This window comes from Budorcas taxicolor, chromosome 7 (assembly GCF_023091745.1).
Source record: "Budorcas taxicolor isolate Tak-1 chromosome 7, Takin1.1, whole genome shotgun sequence".
Lineage (NCBI taxonomy): Eukaryota > Metazoa > Chordata > Mammalia > Artiodactyla > Bovidae > Budorcas > Budorcas taxicolor.
The window spans coordinates 40,276,767-40,298,282 of record NC_068916.1 but is presented as its reverse complement, the minus strand read 5'-3'; the positions used below and the strand labels follow the sequence as shown (position 1 = coordinate 40,298,282).

The following is a 21,516-nucleotide window of genomic DNA, read 5'->3' as shown; positions in this document are numbered from 1 at the left end:
CCAAGGACCTTTCTATGAGGTGGTTTTGCCCGAGCCAACCTTCCTCTTGGAGCCTTTCAGTTTCTGCGAGAGCTCTCCACGCTCCTGCTTAGGCGGGAGCGGGGTTTATTGTCCAGCAGCCCACAGACTAACTTATCCTTCATTCCCGGTTTTCCTCTCTGTAACCCATTCCTGCCTTAGTCCTGGGTGGACTGTCTTTCCTTACCCAACACCATTAGTGAATAAACCTCTTGAGGGAAGAGTCGCCGCCCGCGCATGGAATTTGTTAGGGTTTAACAGTTCACCTGAACGCAGCTTACTTTGAAATTTTAATATAGTATTATTCACATTGCCCACCGTTACTCACAATTGTGCCCATGAAATTAAGCTCCCTCTGCGATGCCCTCCGAGCCACCAAGCGGAAAGGGAGGGGTTCAGACTATGCCACGTAGGGCCAGTGAAGCCACTAGGCTCCCCTTACTAAGCTCTGGGGCGTGTACTTCCTCTCTGACGCTTTTGAGACATCATTCCCCTACCATAAGGAGCCTTTTTAAATACTCAGCCATGTTGGTTTAATAAGGGAATTTGTACGGTGCTACCAAATTACGTTGTACGACGGTCTGGACCAGAAGTCTTCTTTTATCTCTCCCTTTGAACTACACGGCGCTGCCACCTTGAGCAGAAGTGAATTATGGGAGGGCGCCATTTCGCTCGAGAGGGCGGGTATTTCCGGTTCCGGCGTGGGCGGTTCTCTCTTTTCCTCTGCAGGGCCGCGGTGGAAGCGGTTGTGCGGGTCGCCTCTCTGAGTTATCCAGTTCCATCCTTGTCGCTCCGGCGACACCCGCACTCTCCTTCGCCATGACTGAACAGATGACCCTTCGTGGTACCCTCAAGGGCCACAACGGCTGGGTGACCCAGATCGCTACCACTCCCCAGTTCCCGGACATGATATTGTCCGCCTCTCGAGGTACGGGCTGAGGTGCTGGATTAAGGGGCAGGGGTCGTTGCGCGCGTCACATGGTTGGGCCTGTGGGCCGCGAGGTGGGCTGTGAGTTGACCTGTGCCTAGGCCTCATCGCGGATAAACCACGATGCGTCCCCGACTTGGCGAGCCCCGAAACAGCTGGCTGCCGGGAGGGTTGCAAGGCTGGGGCCTTTTTAATCTCTACCTCTCAAACCCGTGTATGTAACTGGGGGCCCAGGAGCCTTCGGGTCGGGCGGCGCCGTGATGATCCCAACATGCCATCTGAGTGCCTATGCTGAAACCCAGAGGCTGTTTCTGAGCTGCTGCCCGGACCCTCTGCTCATTAAAAAGTGGACTCCAAGGCGGACCTCGTGTCTAGTCTCTCGGCTACTTCGGGGCAGCCCTTTCTTCCCCCTTTTTTTTCTTCTCATTCTCTCTGTACCTGACTGCATTTGGAGACTTCTTGGCGATTGCTTTTTGCGTTCACGCTATTTAAAAATAGTTCATCTGAGGCTACAATCATGTATGGCACTTACTAGAAAAGTTTATTCAGTGGAACACATTGCAGTGAAAGCATCCAATCCTTAGCGCCTAAAGTGGATTTTCTATTGCTAGTATTTCTTGCATCCCTTAGCAGTAGTCTCAGGAGGCCCACAGCTACTCTTCCATATCCAGCCTGCTGTGCGCATGTATTCTGGAAGTGAAGTCGCTCAGTCGTCTCCGACTTTTTGCAGCCCCATGGACTAGCCTACCAAGCTCCTCAGTCCATGGGATTTTCCCAAGCAAGGGTACTGTAGTGGGTTGCCATTTCCTTCTCCAGGAGATCTTCCCTACCCAGGGATTCAACCCAGGTCTCCTGCATTGCAGGCAGATGCTTTACCATCTGAGCTACTAGGGAAGCCCAATTAATAGATGTGGAATCGTTTTAGATTTTCGAAAGGGGCATCCATAACCTGGTAAAGTTTCACACACCTGAGTTAAATTCTTAGGGTGCAACTTAGCTCTGCTTGACTCTTGACTAAAGTTACTTGGACTTGGCTAATAACTACTCTCTCAGCCTTTACGTAGTTTCCCTACCCCTAAATGCCCTTGATTTATGATCCAGAAGGTCAGATGGTGAGCCGTGGGGTTTTTTCACTGGGTCTTTTTTTTTTTTTTTTTTTTTACCTGCCCTTAGATAAGACCATCATTATGTGGAAGCTGACCAGAGATGAGACCAACTATGGTATCCCACAGCGTGCTCTTCGGGGTCACTCCCACTTTGTTAGTGACGTGGTCATTTCCTCAGATGGCCAGTTTGCCCTCTCAGGCTCCTGGGATGGAACCCTTCGCCTTTGGGATCTCACAACGCAAGTAGCTGCTCTGGGGCACTGGGGGAAAGCTGGGTAGAAAGCAGGTAGATACCATCAGGTTTCCCAGGGTAGTGATTGGGTACTTGAGTGGGAACTGTAAGGCACAGTACCTGGAGAAGATATTTGTGGTTGTTTGGCCTCCCTCCCCGTTGCTTTTAATTAGATACACAGAATTGCTGAAGAGTGGTCTGTTTTAGCAGTTTTATCAGATACTGCACTTGGGAGTAGACAACATGTTTGAACATACTGTATATTGGGAGCTCAGTCTTGGGTGGTCAGGCATAATGGAGGATCCTGGTGATGACAGATGACATTGTCAGCCAATCCCCACATGGGAGTGAGGACATGTCCTGCAATTCTGAAGGGATTCTCTGGCATATTCTTGGCCAAGGGCCTGCCGTTTATCAAAGCCATGTCCAGGGTGGTGTGGGTAACGCAGCTCCACTGGGTGAGGAATTGGGCCAGGGAAACAGTGTGACCGTGGAAGAATGTTTGCAGAGTCTTTCTGGAGAGTAACCAAGTCCTCCTTCTCAGGGGCACCACCACTCGCCGATTTGTAGGCCATACCAAAGATGTACTGAGTGTGGCCTTCTCTTCTGACAACCGGCAAATTGTCTCTGGCTCCCGAGACAAAACCATCAAACTATGGAATACTCTGGGTGTATGCAAATATACTGTCCAGGTAAAGTAAAGGCACATGCAGGGAGCATATGTTGTGGTGATTTTAAGCCTCATCTGGAACCTAAAGGGATTCTATCTTATCTTAAAGGTTTGGGTTCTGGAAGTGTGAATACAGGTTGTCAACATACTGAATATATATCCCACATAACTGAGGGGGGAGGGTGGGGTCTCGAGTTTCATGAGACGAGACAGTTTCTCCTTATTTCCTTTCCATCCTCTGCAGGATGAAAGCCATTCAGAGTGGGTGTCTTGTGTCCGCTTCTCGCCCAACAGCAGCAATCCCATTATTGTTTCCTGTGGCTGGGACAAGCTGGTCAAGGTGAGCTTGGAGCCAGGGCGTGAGGCCTTTACCAACCAGAATGTGTTCCCACTACCTCCCAGTTGGTCATAATCAACTTTGAATGCTTTGTCCCTTAACTGACCGTAAGTGGCCAAGGTTAATAATTGTATTTTTTTGTCACTGATAGAATGGAAATTGGCTCTCCTATCCAGGGATGCCTTTTTTTGACCTTGATAGATCCAGAGCCCAGGTTCTTCACCTTTGACCCACAATTTTAGGTATGGAACTTGGCAAATTGTAAGCTGAAGACCAATCACATCGGCCACACAGGCTACCTGAACACTGTGACCGTCTCTCCAGATGGATCCCTCTGTGCTTCTGGAGGCAAGGTGATTCATAGACACAGGAGTCCCCTAATCAATGGGGAACAATTGGATACTTAAAATAATGGGATAGCAGTCGAGGGGTAAATGTTTCTTCAGAAACATTTTGAGAATGAGTTAAGTTAAGGCATTAAGAGATTGTCTTATGTGAGGCTGGTTTCTTAAAGCTGTTCATGAGATTAGCATCCTGTGATTTTGGAGTTTACAGTGATAGTATTTTGAAGTCAGGTTCTTGTAGGGTTGGTGGTGTCATCTCTTACATAAAGAGATAACTGGTGATACTCATGAAATTAGTTTTTATAAAGACAGTATACTGCGGTAGACAGTTAAAGGCAGCATCTTGAGGCAAAATGGGTGGGATTAACATGTGGAAGAAGTCACTTTCTCTGATTGGTGTTCTCCTGTCACTCAGGATGGGCAGGCTATGTTGTGGGACCTCAATGAAGGCAAGCACCTTTACACACTAGATGGTGGGGACATCATCAACGCCCTGTGCTTCAGTCCCAACCGCTACTGGCTCTGTGCTGCCACAGGTCCTAGCATCAAGATCTGGGTGAGTGTGGGCTGCAATTGAGGCCAGATACCTGGCTGTGCAAGCCTTGGCAATGTTGTAATTTTTCAGTGTGTCTTCTGACTTGCTGCTGGGATTTGAACTTCCTAAACAACTCCAGAACCATCATGCTATCAGTGGATACCCAAGAAGGATGAATTATAACTTCCTGGGATTGGGGGGGAGGGAAGCGAAGACCAATTGTAGCAATCCACTCAACCTCAGTGCAATTGACACTTGGGTCTGGGTAATCCATTGTTGGAGGGGAGGCAGTCTCCTGCATTATTTAGGATGTTTAATAGCATCCCAGGCCCTACTCCCCACAAGATGCCTGTAGCAAACTAGTGACAAATAATGCCTCTAGGCATTGCCAAGGCTCCCCAAAGAGGCAGAAAGTAATTCTCTGCTAAGAATTACTAAATTACAATTAAAGGGGTGCTTGAGAGGGGACCTGTCTTTGGTTTTTAAAAACTGCTAATAGCATGAAAGGGCCGAGTGTCCTTAGCCCTGGTGTTATCCCTTCCCCAGGACTTGGAGGGCAAGATCATTGTAGATGAACTGAAGCAAGAAGTTATCAGTACCAGCAGTAAGGCAGAGCCTCCCCAGTGTACCTCTCTGGCCTGGTCTGCTGATGGCCAGGTAAGTGGATCTATCCTGTGGTGATTCAGCTTTTAACCTTTCCGCTCATCAGCCAATTACAAAACTAGTGACGTAAGTGATTGCCTTTGGCGGGACTTGGATAACTGTGCCAGTGAACACAGATCAGCCTTCATGTGCTAATGTCAGTAGGAAGATTGTGGAGGGACAGTGATTACTTGTCTTCAATGATAACCTTGATTAACTTGATCAGTTTACAACCTGTGAATCCTTACGACCAGCTGTTGCTTCCTCTAGGAATACATAATCACCTGTGAATAGCAAAAGAGTGAGCATCTTAAAACAAGGGTAATCTTTGTTGCACCAACAGGACTGTAGAATTGCATGGCTCTAACTTAATGTTGTCATTTCTCCCTTGCAGACACTGTTTGCTGGCTACACAGACAACCTGGTGCGAGTGTGGCAGGTAACCATCGGCACCCGCTAGAAACAAATATGGCAGAGCTTTAAAAATTAAAAACAAAAAACTGGTTTTCTGACTTTTATAGTGTCTTTCTCTGAAAACTTTTTGAGACTCATCATGTTAGCTTAGTCTACATCAAACTGGGGCTTTGATTAAAAAGGTTTTGTTTTAGTCCTTTAAGGCAAGGACTCCTTTGTACTCACCTTACATAGATATTTAAAATTAGGTGTAATTTTACACCTAATTTTATATCTGGAGGTGGTGGCTTTTCTTCAGGTGGCAGCTAAATGACAGATGTGTGGCACATTGAGGTCTCCTGTATATATACCCTCTAACTCATAATGGCAATAAGACTTCTTTGACTTCCAACTAGATACATAAAAAGACTGGAGATGTAGTGTGCCTGAGTCTTGGGCATAGGGCCACAGTATGGAGATTGTTAGGAAAACCAAAGCCTCAAGCAGCGGTAGAAAAGAAGTGGCAGGTGATCTTGAAGTAGACTTGAGGAGCCTGCCAATAATAAGCTAGGCGGAGGACCCAGATGGAGGGTGGTAGGATTTATACCTCACTCTGTTGAAACAGTCACATCTAACAAGATCTAATCAACCACTCCTCCATTCTGTGGCGTCGGCTTTGTGTGTGTATGCACACTCAAGTCATGTCCGACTCTGGTTTCCAACCCCTATGGACTGTTGCCCCCCAGGCTCCTGTCGCTGGGTTGTCATTTCCTTCCCTGGGGACCCAGGGATTAAACCCACATCTCTTGCTTCTTTTGCACTGACAGGCAGATTGTTTACCACTAGCAACACCTTACTCTTCTAAAGGAATGGACTCCACAAAAGCAGCAAATAGTTTTTATTTCCACAACACAACCCATCTTCCTTTTCTCCCAGGAGCATAAAATTGACCTCAGCCATCAAAGCAGAGGACAAAAGCTGATAAGTGACAGAAGGCAAAGGGTTACTAGAAAAATAGATTCTGCCCAAGGCTCTCCTAGGGATTCAAATCCCTGTCCCAAGGCTCCCCTCCAGGGCTCACCAAATGGAGGGAACTAAGCACATGAAGAGAGGCTGGAAACTGACAAGGGGATTTTACAGAAAAGGAAAGGAGCCTGGCGGTGAAAAGACCTGAGGGATTGGGGTGGGGGAGGAGCCTTGCTCCTAGATTAGTGCTGAAAAAGGAAGGGGGAAGAAATAATTGGATGATGTATGTAGTTTTCATCATGTCGACCATTCCAGATCTCACTGAAGCTAAATTCTGGCCAGTCTATGGAGGTAGAAATTGGGGATGGAAGGAAAATTAGAATCCTTCCTACTTCCCCCAGAGAGTAGACTGTTGATTATCCAGCTCTACCCTTTTCCCAGCCTGCCTCCCCCAAAACAGCTTCCAAATCCCTTAGCTAAAATTTGCATCAGAAAATGGAATGAGGGCTGTCATGAGTCTTGCCCAAATCCTCCAGCCTCAGAACTGACATGAAAGTTGAACAGGAATGGGGAAAGGGAAGTTTAGTAATGAGATTACAACCTCCCATCATCCCCTACTCAAAAACTCAGATCCCTGGGCAGACAGGAAGGGAACACCAGGCAGCTGTTGTCATCAGGGACCCATGCAGACCTGTTGAACAGACCCAGTAGGTGAGAGAAAGCTGAGCTGGAGGCTAGGAGAGTTTATTAGACTCCTAGAAGTAGAAGCAGGGGCCTGGGGTCAAAGGAGGAGCATGAAGCAACGCAAGAACGGGAGCATTTTAGCCCCCAAACTTAATGGGCCACCTTCCACCACCACCCGCCCCCCTAGTGCTAACCAGAGGGGCCCATGCGGGTGGCAGGCTGATCAAGGGCAGAGCTTGATGCGGGTGCCCTTGGAGAGCACCCGGAAGAAAGGGAAGACACGCTCGCCCAAGAAGGCAGCCGAAAAGGTGTGCACGTGAGCCAGAGTCTCTGCATTGTAGAAGCCCAGGCGCCCAGCCTCATAGTCCAGGTACACGCCAAACCGCCGTGGTTTCTCACTTGGGCTCAGCAGTGTCTGCTCCGTTGAGCTTTGTGCCTGGTAGCGTTTGCCATTGGTGCCCACACACCACACTTCCCGCTGGAGCAGGGGCTGCTGGGGCAGGTGGAGGCGGCGGCGGCGGTGGTGATGGCGAGAGGAGCTGGCATCCCCACTGCCCACAGAGGACCCCCCAGAGCCCACCTTCTCCTTATGATGGGTTGATTCACGGGCAGCACCCACCGCCCAGCCCCGCCGCCCACCCACCTCTACCTCCCAGTAGTGCCGGCCAGAGCGGAAGCCCTGGGCCCCCAGCACGCAGCAGTCGGCCGAGAAGCGCTTGGAATGGTCAGCAACCTCCTGCCGCCTCTCTGCCAGGCGGACCCCCCGGCGGTCGGGAGACAGCATCAGAGCCGGGTGAGCCGTGTCAGGGTCCAGCGTCAGGTCCACTTGGGAGGAGGGAGGACAAATACGCCAGGGCTGGAACGACTGCTCCCTGATGGTGGCTAACTCCAAAGTTTGGCCTTTCCTGCTGCCCTCCCCCTTCACCTCTCGCCCTCCCCACCATCCAGCTGTCTTCAGCTCCCTGCCCCAACAGAGTCTGGGCTCAAGTTCCTAGGGGCTCCACTTTTTTTCCCAACTCTTTTCAGGACACCAGACAGGTTTTCCCTCTGGTCCTGCTTTTACTCCCCAACACCCACCTGGGCTAGAACAAAAAAGCTGCTCTCAGCTTGAAGCCCCAATTGGCCTGCCTTTAGCCTGCTCCAATTTCAGCACCCATTCCCCCAGGGCCCAACTTTCCCTCAGAACCCAATCTCAGGTCTGTGAAGGGAAAGGCAAAGGAAGGTCGGACAGGTGACCTCCCTACCTCGGGCAGCCTGACAGAACATCCGGCTCATTTTCCTCACGATGGCGTCTGTCAGGAAGTCATGGCTATGGGGTTGACACGGGTCAGGGGACCAGACCTCTGGGGGCTGCAGCTGTACCTCTTCACACCTGGAGAAGGGGACCGGGCAGGGGGTGGGACCATGATATTCCCCCAGAGGGAAGAGCAGAAGCTGAGGGGAAGGAGAGGGTCCAGGAGGCAGAAACTCAGGTCCTGGGGAAGGAAGGAGAGGAGCGGGATATCCAAGAGATGCAGGGATGGGGAACCAGATGCCATTGGGTCAAAGGATAAAGGGTGAGAACACACCTATTGAAAGTCTCCTTGATGTCCTGGGAATAACAAAAAGAGGGAGAGGGAGAAAGAAACAGAGAGTCAGCTGCACAGGGATGGTTCCCTTCTCCCCATCTGATTCCAGCCAGAGAAAGAACTGAACTTGGACAGTGAGTGAGAAAGCATATACAAGGCCTTCGATAAACACGCATCCATCTCAATCACCCATATGACTCATGCCTAATTTAACCCATCCTGCTGTGAGCCCACCAGAATTTACAGCCCCAGTAAAAGAATTTTCACAATATGACTTGGTCCTATCTTTCAAGATGTTAATGTCAAAAATTCTTTTCCAAACTCTTAAAATCCTTTTACAAACTGAATCTTCATTCTTTTCATTAGGTACATTTATCACACACCACATTCAGTATCAACTAATCTGTCTCCAGCCTCAAAAATTTGGGTTAAATCATTGTGGGTTCCTCCCAATGAGAAGAGAGGCAGCTCTGGACAGGTGTTTGGTAAGCACCACCTGATAACAGCTGACACAGGGCTCTGGGGGGGTGGACAAGGAAGGGGCCATTGCTTACCTGGAGCAGCCGCAGGCCCCCTTGCTGGCTTCGCTCCTGGGCCTCAGCCAGCAGGCGGCTCAGCTGGGCAGCCTGCTCTGAGAGGCGGCTGGCTGCTGCTCCTGCACGCCCCAGCTGAGCTTCATGCATCTCTCGGAGGCGCCGCTCTAGCCCTGCCTGCTCTTCGGCCAGAAATCGTGTCAGCCGACCAAATTCTGAGGCCACAGCTGCCAGCTCTGACTTCATCTGGCTCTGGGATGATGCAAAGGGGATGGTGGATACCACCTCAACACACAGAAACAAACCTCCAATTTGGTAACTGCTGCCCCTCAATCCAAGGCAAAGGAGCCCTACATTCTGAATGGAAAAGAGCCCCTGACCCCTTCCCCATCTCCTGGCTTTAGCAGGCTTTAGCATGCTCCTGGCACAATGGTCCCAAACCCACCAACCACTGCCTGCAACGCTTATCTACACCTTGGCTACTTGACTCTTCAGGTCTAAGCTTAAATATTCCTGAGAAAAGTCTTCTCTCTCTTCCAGATCTAAATCAGGGTCACTTACATAAACATCGTATCTTCTCGTGGCATATGCCTCAATTTGAAAGGTTATATTTACATTGGAGTATCTTTTAAAATCCTCTTTCCCCACTGCTCTGTAAGCTCTGTTGCCACAGGGTCCTCAGACCCTGAAACAGTGCCAACTACCAAGTAGGTGCTTGGTGAGAAGTTTTTGAAATAAATAAAAAATTCAGGAATCAAGATACAAAATCAGGGTCCTGGCTATTCCACTAATGACCATGGGAAGGTCACCCAATCCTTCTAGGTCAGATGTCAGTAAATTTTCCATAAAGGGTCAGATTAGATTTTACACTTTATGGGCCATGAGGCAAAATCAAAAGTATTATGTAGATAATGTTAATATATGAAGAGAGAAGACCTCTACCCATTCCCACCCCATTTGCCTCGGAAGGGCAACCCTGGATGATCAGCACACTTTTTACCCAGATATAAGCTGGAGACATTCTTAAGGGTATGTAAAAAGAATTAAAAGGCCAGAGTATGCAGGGAAGTCCTGGCTGGTCAGGTGTGTGAAGAAAATAGTTTCACTCTCTATCCCAGTGAAATTCAGTTCCTGACACCGCTGCACCCCAGGAGCCCAAACATCTCAATTTGGGCAGCAGGCTAGAAGCAAGAAAATCCCTGACTCCCAGACTCAAGATTCCCACTAGGTGCCCAGCAACAAAGTCCCTAATGTATAGGTGGCAATGAATGAGCATGGGTCCTGGAAAGTGGCAAGGCTCAGCCACCCTGCCAGGATGGCAGGCATTGGAGAGATGGGGGAAGACGTCAGATAGGAGGGATGCCCTGGCTTGGTGTCCAAAGCTCATTGCCAGGTCATTCCAGTGCCTACCAGCTTTACAAAAAGAGGCAGGAGTAAAGGGCTAGAATTAGGAGGAAAATATTTTAAAATACTCCATGGGGAGGGGTAAGCAATAAAGAAAAAAGGCTGAAAAACACCAGACTGGAAGATAATAGGTCTCTATAATGCTGACATTCCTCCACTCATGCCTTGCCCACCACCTGACATCTGTCTTGGAACCTGGAGCTTCTCTGACAGCTGGTATGTGAAGTTTGCCTTGCCCTCTTCTGTCCTCTGTGCTATCTGGAGTGATGGTATGGGGCAGCAGGTCTAGGGTTAAGTGTCCAGGATGGTAAACCTGCTCTGCAACCTTGAGCCAGGGACCAGCCCTCTCCAAGCTAAACCTATTTCATTCCATTTTGGAACCTAGGAATAAGCATGCCTCTTGATTTGCTAAGGCTTCCCTGGTGGCTCAGATGGTAAAGAATGTGCCTGCAATGCAGGAGACCTGGTTTCAATCCCTGGGTCATGAAGATACCCTGGAGAAGGGAATGGCAACCTACTGCAGTAGTCTTGCCTGGAAAATTCCATGGACAGAGGAGTCTGTTGGGCTACATACAGTTCATGGGATCGCAGATTTGGACACAACTGAGCAACTAACTCTTTCTTTGAGCTGCTAAGACCCCTCTCCTCACAGACACCCAAGAAGGTGTCTACTTCTCTCCCAGGCCTTGGCTGTCCCTCTTCAGAGGATCTAGTCACCATTTGTGAGAGCCCATCTTTCCTGCTCTAACCACAGAACCAGTCAGTCAGCCCTGTCAAGGACATTCACTCACCTTCAACTCTGTCACCCGCCTCTCCTCCTTGGCCTTCATCTTCTGCACAGCCTCCAGGTGCTTCCTCAGTGGTTCCACATGCCCCTGCAGTTTGGCCTAAAGAGATGGAGAAAGGAAAGTTAGAGGTCTTGGATAGGAGAAGCACCTGCCCTCAAAGGCCATATCCCCCATTCTCCCCGCAGTGGTTTGGGCTCAAAGCCTGATACCCATTACAGGTATTAAATGAGCATCAAATTCCCTTCCTCCCCTTTCTTCTCTTCAGATGATGACAAAGGCTTTCAACCCTCCTCCTGAACTCATGTACAAAGTCTACAAGTTAAGATTCTGGGACTTCCTTGGCAGTCCAGCAGTAAAGACTCTGCACTTCCACTGCACAGGGCACAGGTTCAGTCCCCGGTCAGGGAAATAAGATCTGGCATGCCACTCGGCCTGGTCAAAATAATAAAGGTAGGATCCTGATGACTACACAGCACCACACTCAAGAGTTGGGAGTGAACATGGCTTGAGCCCCTCAATGCACAGTCTTTCCATATGAATGCTCTTACATATGGTCCCTTCCTTCTCATAAGCAATCTTCCTTATAATTTTCAACTCTAAATACTTCTCTGATGATTTTATGCCTATGCTAAAAATCTTTCAACAGTTCTCCATGACTTGCAATATATAAGGCTCTCACTGCACCTTCATTTCTAGCTCCCCTCCTATACCTCCTGCACACAGAATCTTTAGTTTTAGTCACATAAAACTTCTAGTCTTTTCCTGAGCATAATTCCATACTTTTATCCATGCTACTCCCTCTGTCCGGGACTGCCCTTCTACACTTAGCCCAAGGCATTCTTCCTTTAAAACCCAGCTACCTGTCCATGCCCCTGATGCTCCCCGTCCATGGCCCTGATGCTCCCCACCCCCAACTTCCTCTGTGATCCCAAGGAACATGAATACACCTTTATAATACTTCCCTGCACTGTAATCACTTACATGTGTTCTGTCCCTAGGACACACAGGCTCATGGGAGCATGGACCCCATTTATTTTAATTTCTATGCTTCTCTCCCACTCAATTACTTGCTAAATGGAAGACAAATACACTTTCCTCCTAAAGTTTTAACTCGTGCAACAAAAATGCACTTGAGCTCTGTGTTCTAATCGTTTGTAACAGAATCTTGTGCTTTAAAGACCAGAATGGATAACCCTGGTTTTTGTGCCCTTTCCTTTTTTATGCCTTCTACTACTTCTGCCTTTCTACCTCCTTTTCCTTGGGGGGTAATACAGCCTAGAAGAGCTCACATCTAGACTCTAATCTGAACCTGAATGCAGGCAAGTGACCATGCTTCAAGTTACCTCATCTTAAAAAGGGAACTAGGAATAAGAGAATCTACCTTGTGGACATGATGCTTAGCACAATGTCTGACACAGAACAAAAGATCAGTACTGAATGTTATCTAGAATTCCCTACCCAGGCCTAAGCTGCCAATGACAATCTGATAATGACCCTTGATCTAAAGAGGTTACTGACCCAGAGCACAAAAGGTAGTCATTGCAAGGTTAAATAGTTGAAAAAAAAATCATAATAAAATTACAATCAATCCATAACATAAAAATAGCATAAACAACACAAAAATTTGCCTTTTGCCATTATTTTCTATTTTTTTCCAGTAGGGTCAATAATTTCAACTTTATTAATTCAACATTTATGCTTATATTTCTTATTTAATATTTTTCCTAAATTATGGACAAAAAATTCATACACGAATCCAAATAGAGTACCATTTAAGAGAAATTTTCAAGAACCTTTAACTTTTTTGATGCTTTATTTATATATCATTTGTGCATTATTACCTATTCAATAAAGAAATATTTCTACAAAACAACACTGTGCCAAACTAGTGCTAGTTAGTGTATGTATCTGAAAAGAAACTACCTGCCTGTAAAATACCCTGTAATTTAGAAGAGGAGACTCAAAAAATTAGTCGGACATAATAAAATGTATGTATTTACATTTACTGATCAGTTAATGTCAGACTTTGTGTTTAGTGGCCTCTTCAAATTGCAGAGCTCTACTGGGCTGGCATTCAACAGCTATGGCTAACACAAATTAAAATCCAGTTTCAGAAGCTCTTCAGAAGAGTTCTGCAAGGAGAGGGTGGAGAAGGGATGGAATGCCCCATGGATATGCCACCCTGGGATCCAGTTAACAAAGTGACTACACATTGATGGGTACAGGTAACTAGAAGCCAAGAGGATACAAAAGGGAAGGACAAAAGGAGCTCACAATGTCCCCTAATAATGTAGGGCCTAAAAGGCAGGTGGTAGTACCAGTGCAGTGATTTCCATAGTAGCCTGGGCTTTCTAAAGATTAACCCTCCCTTGTCAGTGATTCAGAATCAATGATGGTAGGGCCCACCGTACTTCTGAAAACCTCCACTAATAACTGGAACAATCAGCCAGGTGTGACAATCACTCTGTGGGAGGAACAGTTACTTGTCATAAGGGGTGTAGATCTGTCTTAACTGTACATACCACTCCCAGCTGAGAAGCTCTAGACATCTTACTCTAAAACTGGGGTAATGATAATAAAACCCAAATGAAGTTACTGTACAAATCAGGAGAAGATTATGAAAACACAGGTCATAAAACAGAAAAGCTCTGTGCAGACTACACAGAAGCAGCTACCCTCTCCTCCTGGTTCCACTTCTACAAACCATCTGGCCCTTCGGTAAATGTTATTTCTACCAGCTATCTCACACACAAATCTCCTTTACCTGTGTCCGAAAAGATGTTAACTAAATTAGAATCAAACTTCGAAAAGAAAAGTCACATGTCAGAAAAATCAAACAACAGACATCTAAATAGTGGTGATGTTGTAAAACAATATAGGCCAGGAAAGGCGGGGCGGGGGGAGGCGGTGTAGTTACGAGTAACTGTGTGGCCCTGTGTGTATATTACTTACATCTCTCTGTTTCTGTTTCCCTTCCGTTTCCCAATCTGTAAAACGGGAATACAAACCACAGCAAACTCACAGGTTTTCAATTTTAAATGAGACAGTCCAAGAAAAAGTGCTTAGTACAGTGCAGGGGTACATAGTAAGTGTTCAGTAAACATTAACTTTTAATCCTGGAGAAATTATAAAGTTCAAAGACATTCAGAGACTAAAGGCCAGATCTTCTGACTTAAAAGCCTATCCCTCTTTTTAAATACCCAGGAAAGGTAAGAAGTCCTGGCCAGTACACCAGAATGATGCCGCAAGGAGAAAACAAAGCCATATCTTGGAGTGGGTGGGGAACGCATTAGAACAAGAGCAGAGCATATGAGTCTGATTCTAGTAGTTAGTCAATATACACTTCTGTTCCTCAGAACACCTTATTATTTGAGGCCCAAGCTCTTTCCTGGAGAAGGAAATGGCAACCCACTCCAGTATTCTTGCCTGGAAAATTCCATGGACAGAGGAGCCTGGTAGGCTACAGTCCATGGGGTCGCAAAGAGTCGGCCAGGACTTTGTGACTGAGCAAGTTCTTCCCATTTCTAGAGGTTTTAATCAGGGCTAGAGTTTTAAGAGTCATTCACAGTTAAATAAGATGGGTGGTAAAGCCCTAAGGGCTTGTCACTTGCATTTCTATAACTTAGGGACAGTGGAAGTGCAAAACAGCAGTGGCTTTTCCCCAAGAGACAAAGTCCAGTGATATGACATCACCAGATTTCGTTTGAGGAAGCCAGTCTTCCCTGGTCTTCTCCACTGTGTCTACTTTGTCTGTGTCCAGGATCCTTCTCACTCTAACCATCTTGGTGCCAGTAAGTGCTTAGGTAAGGAGAATCAGCTCAACAGTACACGAGGATCTCTGGACGGGAAAGACACCATTTCCTTTCCCCAGTTTCTCTTACTACTTCTCCACCCCAACTAAACTCCCATCTTCTACTCTCACCTTGTACTCCTGCACCACCTCCTCCAATGGCACCACGCTGTGCTGTTTGTGGTTCCTGGATTCTCGACATACCACACAGATGGCCTCTTCATCCACCTCGCAGAAGAGCTTCAGGGCTTCTTGGTGTTTGGGACAAATGCCCTGCTCGTTCCCACGGCTCCCCCGACCAGCGGTTGGGTGCATCTGCCGAATCACCTGGACCATGTTGGCCAGCTGCAGGTTGGGCCGGAAGCTCCGCCTAGGAAAGCTCTTGCGGCACTGAGGGCAGGTGAAGCACCTCCGAGGAGTTGGAGGCGGGGGCAGTGGGGTGACGGGATCTAGCTCCTCTTCCTCGTCCTCCTCCAGCACTTCCTCCTCGTCCTCCTCCTCCTCTCCCCTCAGGTCCTCCTCCATATCCCCCAAGTAGTAGTCCAGGTCTTCCTCCTCCTCCTCCTCCTCCCACACGTAGTCCATGTTGTCCCAGTTGGATCCGCCCATGCCACTGGTCCAGAACACACCCTCTTCTTCCTCCTCGACCTCCTCCTCCATGTCGCCCTCATAGTCTTCATCGCGCATGGGGGTGTCCCAACCCCCACCGGCCCCCACAGCCTCCACTTCTTCCTCCTCTGCATCCTCCTCCTCTTCCTCCCGGTCTAACTCTTCTCTGTCCTCTTCATCCTCCCCTCCCCACAACTGGGTTACACACACTCGGCAGAAGTTGTGCCCGCAGCCGATGGACACGGGGTCCGTGAAGTAATCGAGGCAGATAGCGCACACCGCCTCCTCCTGAAGGGTCTGCACAGGGTTGGGTGCCATGGCAACGGCAGCCATCTTAAGTGTCCAGTCAGCCAGTATAGACGGGTGGTGAGTGGTGGGGGCGGGGGGCGGGGGGGGGGTCTTCCCTCTCAGACTCCCTGACGACCCAGCCCCACCCCCAGCCCTGCCCCTCCACACCTCGCCTCAAGCGCAGCCAAAGAAATGTCCTCCCGTCAACACACCCCTGCACACAGAGTTCTCTACTCCCAGACCAAAACCGAGTCCCTGAAAGGGGAGGGGACAGAGCTGAGCGATACCGCCAAGTCCCTCAGGTGGCCCTGAGTGCAAATCTGCCCCAACGCTCCCTTGGCCTCCTCATAAACCCCCGCCCCTCCTCACTTCCTGGCTCCGCCCCCTCACTTCCGGCCTCCCCTAACACTTCCGGTGCTGCTAACCACCCAAGATCGCGAGCTCCCTCCCAGGTCACGCTACGCCCCTTTCTGCCCCCGCTTCCCCGCCCCGGGTCTCCAGATGACAGGAAACGGTGAGGCGACGCTCTAGCAGGCACTCAGGAACAGGGAGGGAGGCCTAGAAGGACGGAGGTGTACGACTCTGTAATGCGAGGGAGTGGGGAACGCAGACGAAACTGAAAGCCCGGCCTCCCCCATCGCCCGCCACTGGGGATAAATTTCGGGGGACCTTGGAAGGGCTTGGCACCCGTCTACTCTCTATGCTATGACCGTATCGGCCCAGCGCCATCCTACCGACCGGACACGGAGAACTGCAGCAGGAACTCCCCACGGCCGATACCGGAAATGGGAAGGGCGGGTGTCGGTGAGAACCCTGAAGTACTTCCGGCCCATCTAGGCGAAGGACTTTGTTGTTTGACGACTCCGAGAGTCGGTCCGAGACTGACTAGGGGGCGGGGTCTGTAGAAGTGCGGTGGAGGTGGGACCGGAGACCCCTCCCATCCTCCCAGCTGTAGTTGGCATTTCCACACACTTTGTAGCAACTACCATCGGTCACTGCCGCTTCGTTTAGATGAACTTTCTTAACTGCCATCAGTAAAGGAACAGTAGCAAATCATGGCATGCACATTCACACAGTGGAACACTTCAGATGTAAAAAAGGGAATCCTCCCCAAAATGTACAAATGAAATGAAAAAACCAAGGTGCTAAACAATGTATAGAGTATAATTGTAAAGAAGGGAAAGGGATAGGATGTTTAGCTTTATAAGTGACTAAGTGAAGTCGCTCAGTCGTGTCCGACTCTGCGACCCCGTGAACTGTAGCCTACCAGGCTCCTCCGTCCATGGGATTCTCCAGGCAAGAGTACTGGAATAGGTTGCCATTTCTTCCAGGGGGGTCTTCCCAACACCAGGAATCAAACCCGGGTCTCCAGCATTGGAGGCAGACACTTTAACCTCTGAGCCACCAGAATCCTGTGCTAATTCATAAAAGGTAGTTCCTATCTCAGAGGGTTTAGTGAAATTACCGTTGTGCAAAACTATTATAATATTGCCTAGCACATAGTAAGTGAGATACAAGGTTTAGCTATCTATCATTATCATCGTTGTTGTCTATCTCTGGATGAATATTAGTGTATCTAGGACACTTTTCTGTAAATGTCGTTCTGTATCTTTTGAACTTGAACCAAGTCAATGTATTGCCTTAAAGAAAAATAATAATAATTTTGTTTTCCACCCCCCAAGTGCTGTTGAGTCCTTCAGCTCTTTCTGAGCTGTGCACCGCGCGTGCTCCACGCCCAGAATACTTCGAGGTCTGTCTTCGTGGAGTCCCAGTGTAAGAGCAGGGGCTCAAACTGGGTTTGCGGCATTGGGTTTTACTTGAGAGAATCCTAGCTAGGATGTAGAACGGTATCGGTAAAGATGCTGCTGTGGTACCTGGAGCATCTCAGCCAAATGGATTGTTTGTTTGTGCGATAAAAATAATACTTGATGTTTTTAAAAGACATGATCTTGCTTAATTAAAAAAGATTTTTTTTGAACAGGGAAAGTTACGGGACTCCCTAGTGATTGTTGGGCGCTGCGCGATGCCAGAACTGGGCACGCAGAATTGACCCTGATCTCGAGGCGGTTCTAACCTCTTGTGGAAACTCCAAAATGACATGTGCTTTATAAAATGGTGGTCGGAACGCGCCCAAACTACGAATCTTCGTGCATAAACTATGTACTAGGCCGTGCCAGGAGCTGCAAACGCTACTGTGGCAGATAAATGGGACCACCAGACCTGAACGTGGTTCAGACGGCCCCTAAAGGGAGCCCCATGTCCCTTTGGAATCTTGTCGTATGTTGTCCTGACCAGTAGGGGCCATGTGTAGATTCAGGGAGTAATCAGCGAGGGAGTTGTTGTGGGCGTTTCCGTAGTGTAGTGGTTATCACGTTCGCCTCACACGCGAAAGGTCCCCGGTTCGAAACCGGGCGGAAACATGGCTTACTTTTCCATTTTATTTTATTTTTTTACTTTTCAATTTTAGAAACTATCTCTCTCGCGTCCTGGAGTGAAGACCATCACATCAAAAATGTGTGTGTGTGTGTGTGTGTCTATGTTTACCTGTATTTCTGTTTCTCGGAGACAGGCAGTGAAGCGGCACTGTAGCAGGCAATACTCTGCTCCAATGGAAATTCGGTTCTGGCACCTCAGCTAATCTCCTTGCTCTTCCCCTCCGAAGCCTGCATGGCCAACCATCCCACGTCGAGAGGGTGTAGATTTCAGATCCCTTCGCCAGGCGCACAGTAGGAGCACCATAGTACTTTTGTTGTTGTTTAGTGATCTGCATCCTTGCTGGATTTTGGTCTTCTGGGACAGGAGGTGCACTCCTGTCTGTAGCCCGGCTAGCTCAGTCGGTAGAGCATGAGACTCTTAATCTCAGGGTCGTGGGTTCGAGCCCCACGTTGGGCGACGGTTAATTTTGGAAAATGAGACAATGAAAGATCTCAATGTAAGGGCAGCAGACCCAGACCCTTCTGGGATCCATCTTCCCGCTGATGATGGCCAGTAGCGGGGCTACAGAACAGATGGAGTGCACCAAGCTCAAAGGGGACAGTGAAGGCTGAGTACCGGCGACAAGTTCCTTGTTTACGAGACAACCCTCCTCTGGAAACTGCGGTATGACCCCAGGGCCCCCTGATTAGCGACCACTTTACCAGATGATTTTGAGGTTAGTATTCCGCGCTCTTGGAGTCTCGGCCCTATTTCGAAGTCTGAAGCCCTCACGTTCAATATATTCTCTTTAAGCTCGATACTGAGTCGATCTTTTGAGAAATGTTGCCCTACACATCCTAGTCTCCACATTCCCCCCACACATAAAGGAATGTTAAAATGCCCGCCCCCCCTTTTTAAATCTTAAAATCATGATACATTTTATTTATAGAGTTCTAAGACTGATGACCTATCAAACACATTATTCTGGGGAAAGGCATGTTGGAGGATATGCTTACGACAGGTCTTTACAGTTCTTTAAAAAATTATCTTTTTGTTTTCTTTATTAATTTATTTTAATTGGGGGCTAATTATTGACTATACCAAAGCCTTTGACTGTGTGGATCACAATATACTGTGGAAAATTCTGAAAGAGATGGGAATACCAGACCACCTGACCTGCCTCTTGAGAAATCTGTATGCAGGCCAGGAAGCAACAGTTAGAACTAGACATGGAACAACAGACTGGTTCCAAATAGGAAAAGGAGTATGTCAAGGCTGTATATTGTCACCCTGCTTATTTAAATTATATGCAGAGTACATCATGAGAAACTCTGGACTGGAAGAAGCATGAGCTGGAATCAAGATTGCCGGGAGAAATATCAATAACCTCAGATATGCAGATGACACCACCCTTATGGCAGAAAGTGAACAGGAATTAAAAAGCCTCTTGATGAAAGTGAAAGAAAAGAGTGAAAAAGTTGGCTTAAAGCTCAACATTCAGAAAACAAAGATCATGGCATCAGGTCCCATTGCTTCATGGGAAATAGATGGGGAAACACTGCAAACAGTGTCAGACTTTATTTTGGGGGGCTCCAAAATCACTGCAGATGGTGATTGCAGCCATGAAATTAAAAGACGCTTACTCCTTGGAAGAAAAGTTATGAGCAACCTAGATAGCATATTCAAAAGCAGAGACATTACTTTGCCGACTAAGGTCCGTCTAGTCAAGGCTATGGTTTTTCCAGTAGTCATGTATGGATGTGAGAGTTGGACTGTGAAGAAGGCTAAGCACCGAAGAATTGATGCTTTTGAACTGTGATATTGGAGAAGACTCTTGAGAGTCCCTTGGACTGCAAGGAGATCCAACCAGTCCATTCTGAAGGCGATCAGCCCTGGGATTTCTTTGGAAGGAATGATGCTAAAGCTGAAACTCCGGTACTTGGCCACCTCATGCGAAGAGTTGACTCATTGGAAAAGACTCTGATGCTGGGAGGGATTGGGGGCAGGAGGAGAAGGGGACGACAGAGGCTGAGATGGCTGGATGGCATCACTGACTCGATGGACATGAGTTTGAGTGTACTCCGGGAGTTGGTGATGGACAGGGAGGCCTGGCGTGCTGTGATTCATGGGGTCGCAAAGAGTCGGACACGACTGAGCGACTGAACTGAACTGAATTGCTTTACAATATTGTAGTTTTTGCCATACATTGACATGAATCAGTCACCGGTGTACATGTGTCCCTTGGTCCTGATCCTCCCTCCAACATCCCTCCCCGTCCCATCTGTCTGGGTGGTCCCAGTGCAGTGTCTTTGAGTGCCCTGTTTCATGCGTCAAACTTGGACTGGTCATCTGTTTCACATAAGGTAATATACATGAATCAATGGTAGTCTCTCAAATCATCCCACCCTCGGCTTCTCCCACAGAGTCCAAAAGTCTGTTCTTTATATCTGTTTCTCTTTTGCTGTCTTGCACATGGGGTCGTCGTTACCATCTTTCTAAATTCCATATATATGCGTTAATATACTGTATTGGTGTTTTTCTTTCTGACTTACCTCACTCTGTATAATAGGCTCCAGTTTCATCCACCTCATTAGAACTAACTCAAATCCATTCTTTTTAATAGTTGAGTAATATTCCATTGTGTATATGTACCACAACTTCCTTATTTGTCTGCCGATGGACATCTAGGTTGCGTCCATGTCCTAGCTATTGTAAACAGTGCTTTGATGAACATTGGGGTACACATGTCTCTTTCAATTCTGGTTTCTTCATTGTGTATGCCCAGCAGTGGGATTGCTGGGTCATATGGCAGTTCTGTTTCCAGTTTTTTAAGGCATCTCCACACTGTTCTCCATAGTGGCTGTACTAGTTTATAGTCCCACCAACAATGTAAGAATGTTCCCTTTTCGTCACATCCTCTCCAGCTAAAGTGCCCTTTTTTAAAAAGACCCTAACATGAACATCTTCAGCATGTCTTGTCACCAGCTTCTTCCTTAACTTCACGTGAATTCATTCTTTTCCATTTATTGTTCCTCAGTCCTGTAAATTCATCTCATTTTCTATTTTCCATCTGTAGAAGTCTCCCCACATACATACCAGACCACAACAGAAGTCGGCTGATTATATAAAGCTGGTTTATTAAACTTTCTAAGTGAAGGATAGTTATCACCTTCAGTCTCAGAAGTGTATGGAAAGGAAGAGTTAGGGAGAGTTTAGCATGACGCCCTCTGAAGACAGTGCAGACAGGAATTGGCTGGTAAAACAGG

At 47.9% G+C, this 21,516-nt stretch overlaps 2 protein-coding genes and 4 non-coding genes across 9 annotated transcripts; 5 read left to right on the top strand and 1 right to left on the bottom strand.

The window, feature by feature from the left end:
• The first annotated feature begins 729 nt into the window (after positions 1–729).
• On the top strand, positions 730–5,317 carry RACK1 (receptor for activated C kinase 1). Its single transcript, XM_052643283.1, has 8 exons — positions 730–946; positions 2,120–2,291; positions 2,829–2,976; positions 3,199–3,294; positions 3,534–3,644; positions 4,051–4,191; positions 4,717–4,827; positions 5,207–5,317. The coding sequence occupies exons 1-8, from the start codon at positions 838–840 to the stop codon at positions 5,270–5,272; spliced, it is 954 nt and encodes a 317-aa protein (XP_052499243.1). The 5' UTR covers positions 730–837; the 3' UTR covers positions 5,273–5,317.
• LOC128051815 (small nucleolar RNA SNORD95) lies at positions 1,198–1,265 on the top strand. Its single transcript, XR_008199746.1, has one exon. It is a non-coding gene; the product is annotated as a small nucleolar RNA SNORD95 (small nucleolar RNA).
• Positions 2,585–2,663, top strand: LOC128051808 (small nucleolar RNA SNORD96 family). Its single transcript, XR_008199740.1, has one exon. It is a non-coding gene; the product is annotated as a small nucleolar RNA SNORD96 family (small nucleolar RNA).
• A 771-nt stretch (positions 5,318–6,088) lies between the features above and the next one.
• Positions 6,089–16,603, bottom strand: TRIM41 (tripartite motif containing 41). 4 transcript variants are annotated; one of them, XM_052643266.1, is made up of 7 exons: positions 15,071–16,603; positions 11,152–11,247; positions 8,978–9,241; positions 8,424–8,446; positions 8,100–8,227; positions 7,499–7,680; positions 6,089–6,862 (listed from the first exon to the last, which is right to left on the bottom strand). In XM_052643266.1, the coding sequence occupies exons 1-7, from the start codon at positions 15,878–15,880 to the stop codon at positions 6,845–6,847; spliced, it is 1,521 nt and encodes a 506-aa protein (XP_052499226.1). In that variant the 5' UTR covers positions 15,881–16,603; the 3' UTR covers positions 6,089–6,844. The 4 variants fall into 4 exon arrangements, with proteins under 4 accessions (XP_052499226.1, XP_052499223.1, XP_052499225.1 ...); XM_052643263.1 differs by having other exon boundaries at positions 6,089–7,680; XM_052643265.1 differs by having other exon boundaries at positions 6,089–7,680; positions 8,100–8,164.
• Positions 16,604–18,182: 1,579 nt separating this feature from the next.
• TRNAV-CAC (transfer RNA valine (anticodon CAC)) lies at positions 18,183–18,255 on the top strand. The gene has a single exon. It is a non-coding gene; the product is annotated as a tRNA-Val (tRNA).
• A 399-nt stretch (positions 18,256–18,654) lies between these two features.
• TRNAK-CUU (transfer RNA lysine (anticodon CUU)) lies at positions 18,655–18,727 on the top strand. Its single transcript has one exon. It is a non-coding gene; the product is annotated as a tRNA-Lys (tRNA).
• Positions 18,728–21,516: the final 2,789 nt, after the last annotated feature.